The sequence below is a fragment of the Camelus ferus genome, chromosome 8 (genome assembly GCF_009834535.1).
Source record: "Camelus ferus isolate YT-003-E chromosome 8, BCGSAC_Cfer_1.0, whole genome shotgun sequence".
In the NCBI taxonomy this organism is placed as follows: domain Eukaryota; kingdom Metazoa; phylum Chordata; class Mammalia; order Artiodactyla; family Camelidae; genus Camelus; species Camelus ferus.
The window spans coordinates 22,696,471-22,709,383 of record NC_045703.1 but is presented as its reverse complement, the minus strand read 5'-3'; the positions used below and the strand labels follow the sequence as shown (position 1 = coordinate 22,709,383).

The 12,913-nt window shown below is 43.1% G+C and overlaps 2 protein-coding genes across 5 annotated transcripts in view; both read left to right on the top strand.

Annotated features, from left to right (window-relative positions):
* The first annotated feature begins 7,902 nt into the window (after nt 1-7,902).
* Nucleotides 7,903-12,913, top strand: part of SYNCRIP (synaptotagmin binding cytoplasmic RNA interacting protein) — a 28,830-nt gene continuing 23,819 nt past the window's right edge. The window contains exons 1-4 of one of the 4 annotated variants that reach the window (XM_032484553.1): nt 7,903-8,426; nt 9,800-9,959; nt 10,640-10,758; nt 10,886-10,993. In XM_032484553.1, the coding sequence (XP_032340444.1) occupies nt 9,812-9,959; nt 10,640-10,758; nt 10,886-10,993 (375 nt within the window). In that variant the 5' untranslated portion in view covers nt 7,903-8,426; nt 9,800-9,811. The remainder of the gene's footprint in view (nt 8,427-9,799; nt 9,960-10,639; nt 10,759-10,885; nt 10,994-12,913) is intronic. The other 3 variants (XM_032484555.1, XM_032484554.1, XM_032484556.1) reach the window with 3 other exon arrangements.
* LOC116665546 (laforin-like) lies at nt 8,556-9,262 on the top strand (the record flags this gene model as incomplete). The annotated part of the gene is made up of 1 exon (XM_032485441.1): nt 8,556-9,262. A coding segment is annotated over one exon (579 nt), but the record flags the coding sequence as incomplete, so codon positions are not given.

The window sequence follows — 12,913 nt, the reverse complement described above, 5'->3', positions numbered from 1 at the left end:
TTCCTCCTGAAATACCCTCCTTTCTTTTCTGAAACATCAGTCTCTCTTGGGTTTTTTTTTTTTCGCCCTACCACTAGGGCTATTCCATCTCATGCATCGTTACAGGCTTCTCCTTGCTTACTCATCCTCTAGGAATTGACCTTCCTGGGGCTTAGTCTCTGGGCTTCCTGTCCTTGTGCTCTTCCTAATCTTCTACCTCAGTGATTGTATCTATTCACATGGCTTAAATACATTTATTACAGGACAATGAAAATGCAAGTGGATTGCACGAGATCAGTGCTGTCCAATGTAACATTCTGTAATGATGGAACTGTTCTGTATCTATGCTGTCTGGCACCATGGTACTAGCCCTTGGCAGGTTGCTACTGTGATTGAGGAACTGAATTTCAGATTTTATTCAATTTCAACTAGGCAGCCACATGTGGTTGGAGGTTATGGTACTGGACAATTTGGCTCCAGATTAAAAGAAACTGAAGAAGTATTAAAGAAAAAAAAAAGCAACTTGTGAACTTGGTTAAATGTAGTGAAAAACAGATGCAGAGGTGGGTTTCAGCTTGATCTCTTCCTTCCCTGGTCTGTATCTAGCTCTTTTTCCCAACTGTCAATCTTACTAACTATCAGTGACTCCAAGTCTGCCACCAGCCACAGATCATCCTTTCACATAACCCTCCACGAGGTCTCCTTCTTGGTCCCACGTCAGCAACTGGACGTGTCAAGCTTCCCAGATTCCCCTGCAAGGTCTCCTTATTCACTCAGCCTTCAGAAGAGCTGGTAAGGGACTCAGCTCTCATTCTCCAACTCTCCCTATTGGATGCTTGCTTCATCCAGCCTATAAATTCTTATTTCTATACAAAACTCCTTATTCCATAAAACTCATAATGGGCCTGCTTCCCCAACTGATTCCTAACTGATACACTCTTGAAAACTGTCATTCTCTCAGTCTTCCCCAACTCAACAAATGGCACCAACATCCATCAGTTGCCTCCTTAACTCCCTACCTTCAGTCCATCACTAAGTACTTGGCAAACTAGTTTCAAAATATATATTGAATATACCCACTTCTCTCTATTTCCTCTGCAGTACCCTAGTCCAAGTAAATCCCATCCCTTACCTGGTTCCATGTCCATCATCAACCCCCAATATCTATTGTTTCTAAATACTAACTTTAAAAATGTAAAACATTTCAATGGCTTCCTATTGTACTTACTTACATAGTCCTGCATAATCTGGCTACTGCCAACTTCTCCAAACTCATCTTGGGTCACTCTCTCCCTTATCAAATATGCGCCAGCCACACTGGCTTCTTTTCAGGGAAGACCATGCTTTTTCTCCTCTCAGGACTTTCACACATGCTATTTATTCTGCCCAGAATATTCTTCTGGCTCCCCTTCATTCCTCACTTTCCTTGGTTTATTCCTTCAGGTCTTCATTTAAACATCACTTGCTCAGAAAGGTTTCCCTTCACCAGCCTAACTAGGTCCTCCCTGATATTCTGTGACACTGGACTACAGTAATTTCTTATTTGCATTTATCACATTTTATAAATATTTTGTTTATGTGTGTATTCCCCCACCACCACACACACACACACACCTGCCTTTTTTCCTCTCATGAAGCTGTGATCTCCATTAAGGGAAAAGACATTTCTGCTTTACTCACCTGGTGCTTCATTCAATGCCTTGCATACAACTGATGCTCAAAACGTATTTATGGACTGATAGATACAGTGAATGGATTCTCCTTAGCTTCTGCTCATTTATGGTTTCTGTTTCCTTTTAATTTTAGTTTGACATGACCTCTCATAGCCCCAGCTCTAACTCCCTCCTGCTGACACTTACTCTATCATTTGTCCTTCTCTACGCATGGTCTGGTAGCTGATGCTCGTCCAATTTAGTTGTGGCAAGGCATTGTAGAGTGAAAGCATGACAGCCTAGGCTGCTCCCTGAGTAGAGGCTTTGGGTAAGGTTACCCTTGGAAAGGGCTTTGAGACACAACAAGATGGACATGTTCAGTGAAAGAATTATTACTAAATTTTTCCTGTTTGGGCCATGATTCATCTTAAATATCTAAACAACCAAAGATTGCTTGTATTCTGGAACTCCATTAAGAGTACAGCGGGAATATTTTGACAGAACCCTTCTTTGGGTTTATGTATACATCATCCTTGTTCTGTTTAAAAATTTTTTCTTTTCATTTAAGTATAGTCTGTTTACAATGTTGTGTTAATTTCTGGTTTACAGCACAGTGATTGAAGTATACACACACACATATATATACCTTTTCATGTTCTTTTTCATTATAGGCTATTACAAGGTATTGAATATAGTTCCCTGTGCTATACACTAGGACCTTGCTGTTTATCTATTTTATATTCATCCTGTACTTTTTGTAGTTACTTGTATAAACTCTGTGGCTTCTTGCAACTTAGTCCATCACCTTCCATTGGAAACGTTAAAATGCAAACAGCAAAATGAGGCTAAACTTCTAATTAAAAAAGAAAAGCTAAAAGGAATAGAAAGAATATCTAGCATTTCAAGTGTATTTAAAACGTCAGGATCTGAAAAAAAATAATAGATTCTACTTTTTAAAGCATTTCTGGGTCTAAGAAAAATGAGCAGAAAGTACAGAGTTTCAATATACTCCCTCCCTCTAGCCCACCTCTTCCCTTCCTTTCTCGTGTTATTAACATTGTACATTAGTTGGTATCTGTGTTACAGCTGACAAACCAGCATTGATTCATTGTTATTAAGTCCATAGTTTTACATTAGGGTTCAGTTAACTCTTTATGTTGTACATTCTATGACTTTTGACACATGTATGACATTGATCCACCACTATAGTATAACACAGAATGACTTCACTGCCCTGAAAATTCTCTGTGTTCCACCTATTTAACCCTCCCTCCACAAAGTCCCTGACAACCACTGATCTTTTTACTGTTTCCATAGTTTTGCCTTTTCCAAATGTCATATAGTTCAAATCATATACTATGTAGGCCTTTCAGATTGGCTTCTTTCACTTAGCAATATGCATTTAAAATTCCTCCATGTCTTTTCATGGCCTGATAGTACCTTTCTTTATAGTGCTGAGTAATATTCCATTATGTGGATACCAAAGTTTGTTTATCCATTCACATGCTAAAGAACATTTTGGTTGCTTCCAAGATTTGGCAATTATGAAAAAAGTTGCTGTAGACATCCATGTGCAGGTTTTGTGTGTATGTGTGTGTACTTAAGTTTTCAACTCATTTGACTAAATACCAAGGAATGGAACTGCTGGATGATGTAGTGAGAGTATGTTTAGTTTTATAAGAAACTGCCAAACTGTCTTCTGAAGTGGTTATACCATTTTGCTTTCCCACTAGCAATGGATAAGAGTTCCTGTTGCTCCATATCCTTGCCAGCATTTAGAATCAGTGTTCTGGATTTTGGCCATGGTACCTGGTGTGTAGTAGTATCTCACTATTTTAATTTGTAATTCCCTAATGACATATGATGCTGAGCATCTCTTCATATGTTTATTTGCCATCTGTATATCTGCTTTGGTGATGTGTCTGCTTAGATCCTTTGTTCATTTTTATATTGAGTTGTTTGTTTTCTTATAGTTGAGTTTTAAGAGTTCTTTGTGACTTCTAGATACTAGTTCTTTAACAGATGGGTGTTTTGCAAAGATTTTCCCCCAGTCTGTGGCTTTTCTTTTCATTCTCTTAGCAGCGTCTTTCCAGAGCAGAAGTTTAAAATTTTAACACACTAGCTTTTCAATTACCATGACAATGCCATGTGAGAAATGGTGCAAAAACTTTCTTGATTATTAGAAGGACTGAGCTGAATGACTTCCATAGTCTCTTTTGACCTTAGGTTTTTATGTTTCTGTGAAAAGAAAAATGCTGTGTTGTGGATTTTTCCCATATGAATTCTAGCCTTCCCCTTCCCATTATAACATTAATGTTATAATTTATAATGTATTAGTGTAACTGCTGAAAGTTGAGAAAATGAAGAAAAGAAAAGAAGAAATGGGATATTTTTAAATGGCTGGCATGTAGTAGTGGAAGAATTTTGGATGAGAAGCAAAAAATTCAAACAGGCATGCCTTTATGCCTGCCTTTGATTAATTGTAACTTAACAGATCTGTCTTCTCACTACTTCAAAGGTTACATGGATGGAAATACAGTGTTAAGGTACATAAATAATTAACTTTAAAAAAACACATATTTATTGTAATAAGTTAAATATCACCAAAGTGTACGAAGTAAAAAGTGATGGTCTCCCTCCACCCCACCCTTGTCTCTAATTGCAATTATTCTCTCTAGAAACAGAAATCTTTCTATCCACATATACCTTGTTATACATATACACACAGACCCCTAAGCTTTGAGTCAGGGATCATCTGTGTCTATCTTGACCTATGCCATTGTAAACCTAGTTTATGCCACAGAGCTTGGTACACAGAAGGTACTCAGCTGAATGAATAAATGTCACACTCTATATTGTTCTGTAGTTGGCCTTAAGAAAAAAATTACGGATGTAACCTGGGTATCTTTCCATATAAGGACATTGGTAGCTACTACATTCTTTTCAATGACTCCAGAATAATCCACTCTATGGATGTACACTATAATTTGTTCAACCAGTCCCTTATTACTGGATGTTTAGCTTATACATATTTTTACAATCAACACACACATATTTATATGTTACAAACAATACTTCAGTAAGCACGATAGCCTAATTATTTTGTAAAAAAAGTTGTATCAATTGATCCTCTCACTAACAGTGAACATGAGTGTCATTTTCTCCACATCCACAGTGGGGATGATATCCCAGATCAGATATCATCCATCTTGGTTGTTTTCGCTGTTATTATTGTTTGGAGCAAGGGTTCTTATAAGGGGAATAGCAGGTTACTTTGCTATAAAGGGAAGCTGGGATTCAAATGGGAAAGATCTTAAGTGGCAAATAGGGTATTTGGATATTTTTAAGCAATAAGAACCCAGGGAGGGACTTTGAGAACTTTTTAAAAAAATATATTGTAAAATGTTCAAGCTAGAAGAAATCTTTAAAAATAATCTGTTTCAATGCCCTTCTTTTATAGATGAGGAAATAGACATCCTGAGAGGTGAAATGATTTATCCAAGCTCACACTGCCCATTACTAGCAGATCTGGGGTTAGAATCAAGGTTGTTTGGGTCTCCGCCTATCATCCTTTGGTTTTATACAGTAAATATTTACTAAGCATGAAATCCTGTGGTAGGTACTTAAGAGGATTCAGAGAAGTAAGGACACATTTATTGAGCACTTTCTTATGCTCGATCTGTCATATACATACATTTCAATCCAGCCCAATGCATCTACCATACCAATTGAATCATTCTATCTACTAGTTCAGTTCTTTTGGATCTTTTTTATTTTTAAATATTACTAAGGATTCACCATGTTTCAGTAATAGTACTAATTCTTGGCATCAAGCCTGGAATAATAAGTTCTGCAGGTTAGGAGGAAAATTATACTATTGTTTCGCTCAAAAAGAAGTCAAATGGAGAGTATGGCTGACAGCTTTTTTCTCAGGCCTGCTCAGGGCATCTCTGTCTAGGTTTCTGTCTAGGTCCTCAGGCAATCCTGAGAAATGCCAGACTTGAGGAAAGGCCAGCTGAAGCTGGGAGAATGACTGAGATGTGGCTGGGGAGACATGTAGGATAGATCACGGAGGGTTTTGTTATCTAGTTAAGGACTTGGTTTTAAGTGTAATGGGAAGCTAATGAAGGGTTTAAAGTAGATGATCCATTGGGTCTTATTTGCAATTAAAAGACACACACACACATGCCGGCTTTGAATGGATTAGGAAAGCTCAAGGGTGGTCGTATCAGGATGCTGTATTACTAGTACAGGTGGTAAAGGATGGTGACTTATCCCCAGGTTGCAACATAAAGAGAGGTGGAGATACATTAGGAAGACAAAATTGACAGGACTTGATTAATTGCCATGGCATCAAAGGAGAAGTTAATGTCCTGAGTGACTGGTTTTCAGCTAATGGATGCCCGTGGGTAAAGTTCATTGCGATGGGAACTCTGGAGATGGAAGATTAGGGGGAAGATCTTGTGCTCAGTTTTTTGAAATGCTGATTTGGAGTGCCTAAAGCCCACACATAGGTGTAGGGGTGGTTAGAGAAAGGAATTAGAGGTCAAAGAACTAGAGATTTTACTTTGGGAAGTCTGGTTATCTGGGTTGATGACATTGCCTAGGTAGAGGCACTTACTTCTTTTTCTTCTTCTTCTTTTTTTTAAAGAGAAGTTGATTCCCAGGAAGGTCTAAATAAAAAGTGTTGGATGCTTCAGACCTCTTATTTTAATTCTTTAATCTATAGGATTGCCTTGTTTTATTATACTTTTGGATTAAACATTTTGGTTATTTCTTTTCATTTATAACATTATCTACATTTAAATTATGAACGAAAATCCCCCTTGCTAAAATTGCTAAATTCAGTAGCAGGTCCGTGTATGACAGTAAGGAATTTTAGGTAACGGAGAGCTCAGATCCTTGCTAAACAGATTAGCTTGATAGTCCTTTGGTCAAAACATTTCAAAAACTTCGTATCTTGATCCAGGTACCTATGAAAATAACCTGGCTTTTTATGTGCTTATGCACTTTGAAAAGTATTCATCTACCTTTTACTTTAACCACTTATTTGATGACATAGCATAGAGACTTTAGGAAATCAGTGAGCTCTTAAAAATAAACTTGTTTTTTAATTGAAAGGACACTATACCTTTTTCACTACAGCTGCATGGAATAAAATTAGTATCCATATCGCGTCTGAAATTCAAATACATTTGTCCCGTATTTCTTGCACCTAGTATACGTTTACAAAAGAAATGTCACTTCAGTTAAGATTTAATTACTAAGATTTTTGAAAAGAAACACAGATACGCTCCTCACAGTTATCCTAACCACGCAGCTTTGTGCTGCTTCAAGTTTCTCAAACTGTGCAATGAGGAAGCCCTCAACTGCTTAAAAGGCCAGGGACTGAGACGGAGTATTGCACAACTCTTCACCACCGGCGGTTTCGCTTCCAAATCTGGCTTTCGTCTCATCCCCAGGCGGGAGCCGTTCCTCGCTCCACTGGAGCCAGCCGGTTCCCGTTCAAAAGCAGCCGGGTTTTCCACGTCCGAGACTTGGGCGCCCCTCCTTCCGCCCGAGGTTCCCGTGGAAGAGAAGCCACGCGGGCGCGGGGCCCCGGAAGGTCCCACTGTCCAGCAGGGGAACCCAGTAACCCCGGAGCGACTCCAGCACTCGGGTCACGCCGGCCAGGCTAACCAAAGATCCGCGGGTCTCCCCGTCGCTCCCCTCCCCCGCCGCCCCATTGTCTGCCTCTCCCCGCCCCGGGGGACACGTGCGCCTGCAGCTTCCCGAGCGGGGAGAGCGCGGGGCGGCGGCAGCGTGGACACCGCCTGGAACGGCTACGCGGCCGGGGCGCCGGGGGGGGGGGGCCGGGCGCGCACGGACCGGTGGGTACCCTCCGGAGAGCTGCAGTCGCATCCCGCGCCCCCCGCCCCGTCCCTTGCCGGCCCAGGACGGGGCGGGAGGTGGGGCGAGCGGGAGCTCGGTGGGGGTGGAGTGCGCGTGGTGCTGCGGTGGGGGTGGGGTGGGGCGGGGTGGGGAGATGCCAGTCTCCTGACAAAGAACGAGTGGGACACGCTGAGCCGGCCCGCCCCGCCCCACCCGGAGGGGAGCGGGAGGGGGAGTGTCGGGAGGGGAAGGGGCGGGCCTTTCATTCACTCTCGGCCCCTCCGCCGCCGCCGGAGCGGAAGGGCGGGGTCTCGCGCCCCTCCGGGTGGAGAGGAGCAAGGGAGGTGGCGGGGCATGGGGGCGGAGCCCGCGGGCGCGCGTCCCGAGGCGTAGGCTACGTCGTCACGTCAGCGCGGGAGAGAGAAAGAGAGGAGCAGACTCGGCAGGGACTGTGGGACGGGGCCGAGAGAGCGAGCGAACGAGGGAGGGAGCGAGCGAGCGAGCCAGGGAAGGGCGGCCACTCGTGCCTGAGCGGCCGCGGACGGGAGTGGGAGTGGTGGGGGAAAGGAGCAGGGAGGGGAAGAAGAAAGGCCTAGAGAAGAAGGCGGACGGAGGCTGGTGGTGGTGGGAGAAGGAGAAGGAGGAGCTGAAGGAGGGCAGGGGCTGAGGAGTGAGTGAGAGAAGCGGACGCGCGAGGGAGGGGAGGGGAGGGAAGGGAAGGGGGGGTCACGCGGAGGCGCGCGCGCGCACCGGGAGCGCGCTCGGAGGCGAGTGGAACTGGATCGGGTTTGCTGCCAGCGGCGTGAGCTTCGGCCGCCATTTTACAACAGCTCCACTCGCGCCGGACACAGGGAGCAGCGAGCACGCGTTGCCCGCAACCGGATCTCCTCGGACAGGATTCCTCCGCCTCAGCCCAACGGGGAGGTAACGACCGCCGAGACCCGGGTCTGGGAGGGGAGCTCCTTGACATTGTGGAGGACCTGGGGGAGGGCGGTGCGGGGAGAAACCGGCTTTTCTGGAAAATGGATTCCAAGGGAGAGAGGAGCACGTTGACTGGGGCTGCTTGGGAGTAGGCCGCGGCCCGCGCCACCACTTCCTCCTCTCCTCCATGTGCTGCCACCGTTCGGGCTTTGTCTGAGGCGCTCCGGGGAGGAGGCGCCCCCTCGGCCCCGTGGCCCGCGCGGACCGCGAGCGGCGGCGGAGTTGGTGCTGTCGTGGCTGTCGCCGCGGCGCAGGAGTGGGCGGAGAGGAGCCGGTCCCGTCCCGCAGCCGCGCGGCAGGCTTGGGTGGTGCTCGCGGTCCGGCGGGCGTTGGGCAGTTCGCGGAACGCCCTCACGCCGCCGGCTTGCCTGGCCCGGCGGTGGCACCGCCGGCCCCCGCGCCGCAGTCCCTGCCCCGACCGGCTCGGGGTGGGGGCTTGGACCTAGCGGCGCGGCGCACGTCTTGGCGGGGAGGGCGGGCGGCCGGGGGTCGCCGGCGCCCGGGGCAGAGAGAGCCATGTGTCACGGACCGAGACGGCGGCGCTTGGGGGCGGGGAGAGTCTGTGGCCTGGCGCCGCCGCGGCCTCGGTGTCGAGGGGCGAGGTTGTGCTGCTGCTGCTTGCTGGGGGCTCCGACCGCCGCTTTGGGTTGATGTTGGGAGCCGGTGACGGTCGTCTTGGCCTGGAACTCAGTGGGGTTCCGTGGAAGGAAGTTGTAGGGCATTTGAAGGCGCAGAGCACGTGTTTCTAATGGGCTCCTGGTGGCCACAGCGGTGAGGCTGCCGCTCTGGGTGCGGAGTCGGGGGCGGGCTTTGGGGTGCGGGGGTGAAGGGTGGAGAAATTGGGTGGTGGGAAGGTGGCTTGTGTGAGCGCTTTGTTCTTCGCTGGCTGTGGTTACTGATCTTTAAGCGGCAGGCGGGAAAAGCGCGCACTTTGGGGGTTTACCTTTGAGAGGGAAAAGCCCAGCTTTGCTTGCTCCACACACACCTCATTCTCTGTACGGGCACAGCTGCATGTGGCACACTGGCTCGTCCTCGTGCTGGTTGGGTTCCATTTGTAATGTGGTTTTTCCTAGGGAGTGTTAGCAGGTGAGTCAGGGGTGGTGCTAAGGAAAAATGTAGTGGATCCGTCCTTCTGTGCCCCGCGCTCCCAATCTGCCTTGTCAGGCGACAGTAGCTTTAAAGTAAGGCCTCTTTAAAGGGAGGTTGCAGGCTGGCTGGTGTAGAAATTGGTAGAGAAAGTAAAGATTGGGGCTCTTATATTGTCCTCTACCCTTTTTGAAGATCCTAGTTTAATTTTGCTTATTGCGTTTGAACAGATCTCTGGAAACATGGCTACAGAACATGTTAATGGAAATGGTACTGAAGAGCCCATGGATACTACTTCTGCAGTTATCCATTCAGAAAATTTTCAGACATTGCTTGATGCTGGTTTACCACAGAAAGTTGCTGAAAAACTAGATGAAATTTACGTTGCAGGTAAGAACTAACACTTGCAAAATTATATTATGAAATTTTTCTATTGGATTTCTGGCTTTGAGCTAAAATAGCAACTTTTTGTGGTTTCCAATAAGTGTGGGACCTGGAGTTTTGCCTTGTTGTGATAGTTGTGAACCAGAGGTTAAGGTGTATAGAGGGAGGGAAGAAGGAAGGGGTTAGGAGGTAAAGGCTGGCTGTCCAGATGGATAAGTATATGATGGTAGCAACAGCTGCTAAATGTTGGGAGCAGGCCATGTGACTTTTTGGGGTATTTTTATAGTAGGATTCTTGTTAAATAGGTAACTGTAGACTTGTAGTCTCAGTGTGGCTGTTGCTTTTTCTAGTGGTATTTGAAATTGAGTAGAGGTTCAGTTGTCATGCTTGGTACTTTGTTGGTTGATTTTAGAATTCGTAAGCCTATTTGTTTACTGTAGAAATACTTAGTGTTCAGAACTATCTGACTTAAGACACAGCAAGATAAAGTTGATTCATTATTGTAAGTGTGGTTGAGAGGCCTTATTCAGTTCAGAATGGATAAGGTATGTGTTTTTCACTATATAGATAAGGGAAATGGAAGAGTTCTTAGTTGGCATCCGTATGGCACATGGAGTTTTCTTTAAAAAAAAAAACTTACCAAAAATATTAAAAGTTGACAGCTAATTAAGTTTTCTCTTTTCCAGGGCTGGTTGCACATAGTGATTTAGATGAAAGAGCTATCGAAGCTTTAAAAGAATTCAATGAAGACGGCGCATTGGCAGTTCTTCAGCAGTTTAAAGACAGCGATCTCTCTCATGTTCAGGTAACGTTAATTTAGTGTCAGTGTAAAAAGAGTAAAAAATCTGAGTAGTTTTGATAGTTTAGCTTTTATATAATTAGATACAGATAATACAGTTATTGTTAAATATGATTGGAAAATTCTTTTACAGAACAAAAGTGCCTTTTTATGTGGAGTCATGAAGACTTATAGGCAGAGAGAAAAACAGGGGACCAAAGTAGCAGATTCTAGCAAAGGACCAGATGAGGCAAAAATTAAGGTATGTTTTATGAAACTTTATTTTTTACTCCCTTCAGTTTTAAAGTTTTTTTTAAACTGTTTTCTAGCTTTGGTAAACATTCTTTGGGCATGAAGTGGGTGTGTGTGTGGTTTTGGGGTTTTGTTTTGTTTTTTTTTTTGAGATGTTGAGAGTTAATGGCCATAAGATAATTTATTAATTTTTTCTCATTACTATACTTCGAAGTTTCACGTCTTTAAGTATTTGTTTGTAAAACAATTCTGAAGTTTTTCTTGCTGGCTGTCTGCTGTTGATTAAATCTGTGCTATTGGTATGCTGAATAAAAGATTTAAAGAAGTATAGCTGCCATATTTTTTAGTTGATTTTTGGAAACAAACCTGCAAATCCAGGTTACTGACAGTGGAACCAAAGTGGGAGGGAATCATTTAACCCTATACTGGTGGAGAATATACATTTAGTAGTTGATTGCTTCTCTTAGGATTCTCAAGCTCGAAATTAAGTGGGTTTAGTATTTTAGCATTGCCTTCCCCTTCCATTAGTATGGGTTATTATGGCCAATTTGTTCTTTTCTAAAAGCAGCTTTTAACAATAAAATTGATTACTGTGAAAATGTAAATTGGGCAATTGAGACTGGGAGAAGATTCCTCTCCACACCTCACATAGAACATAATGGCCTCAAATTCAACCAAGTTTTGATCTTTGTGTTTTTTAGTTGTGTTGAGTTTAGTTCATAGAAAATGTGGCGATCATACTAGTTTTAACATGGTACTCTTAATACAGTGTGCCACTGCTCTGGAGCCAAGGGTTATAGCTTAAAATCAGTTACTAAGAAGGTTATAGGTGTCAGGTGTGTTTTAATAGTATGGAAAGAGGGAAGCTTGGAATAAGGAGTTAGCTGTTAATATCTACAAATTTGAGGCTTTCACGGGTCTAGTTGGAAATTGTTTGAACTATAAATTTGATTTTTCCAAAGAAATGAAATATAGTTGTCACCTATTGTAATTTTATCAAGTTGTTACTAAATTTACATTGGGAGTTAGAATTACTGAAATTTCATATTAATTGAAAGTTTAGTTTGTGAGACTTTCAACTCTGTCTTTGGAAGGGAGTGGCTTAAAGCTTTAGTGTGACTTAAATTGTGGCAAGAAGACACACACTTCTGTAGGATGTTTTACAGAAAGAGTAAGTTTTTCCTTTTTAGGGATTGTCATAAAAGTTATTATTTGGATCATATGAAGATTGAAATGAAAGAAGCACAGGGATTACATACGGAAAAAAGGGAAGATGAGCCATTTAATGGTTTGGTTTATATGGTAGTTAATAGATTTGAGTTTATTTTTGTTACTAACCCAATGTTGCACTGTTAGGCAACTATGTTTGGGCATAATACAAGGCTACTTAAAATTTGTAGTACTTTGTGGGCTTTTTAAAGACAGTTTAGGAATACAGGAGTTTTCATCAATTATAGTATTTTTTTCATGAACATTTTATGTTCTTTGGGTAAAAAAAATGTTTTAAAATCTGTCTGGTCATTTTCATTTTCAAATACTAAGGTGACCCCAAATCCGTTAACAGCACTTTGATAAGTATTGTCATATGCTTGGTGTTAGTTTCTTTTTATTTCAGAATTTATCAGAAAATTGTTAGATTGGTTTTATTATTTAGAAAGTCAGTTTTGTGCTTTGTAGATGACATAGTGGAGAAGAAACAATTCCTGGTTTTTTCCTTAGGCTAACAGTGGACTACTACTTTCTAATTTGCTTATAAATAAGAGATGTAGAGAAAAATCTTAATACTCTGAGTAAACATGAGTTGTATAAATTTTAACAGTTCACTTTTAGGGAGATGTATTTAGAGGTTATGTTACATTGTTGCAATTCCATAAAGTTTTCAAAATCATTTTGGCACTCTTTTTTTCTGAGTGATCCATACTGTCCTGTG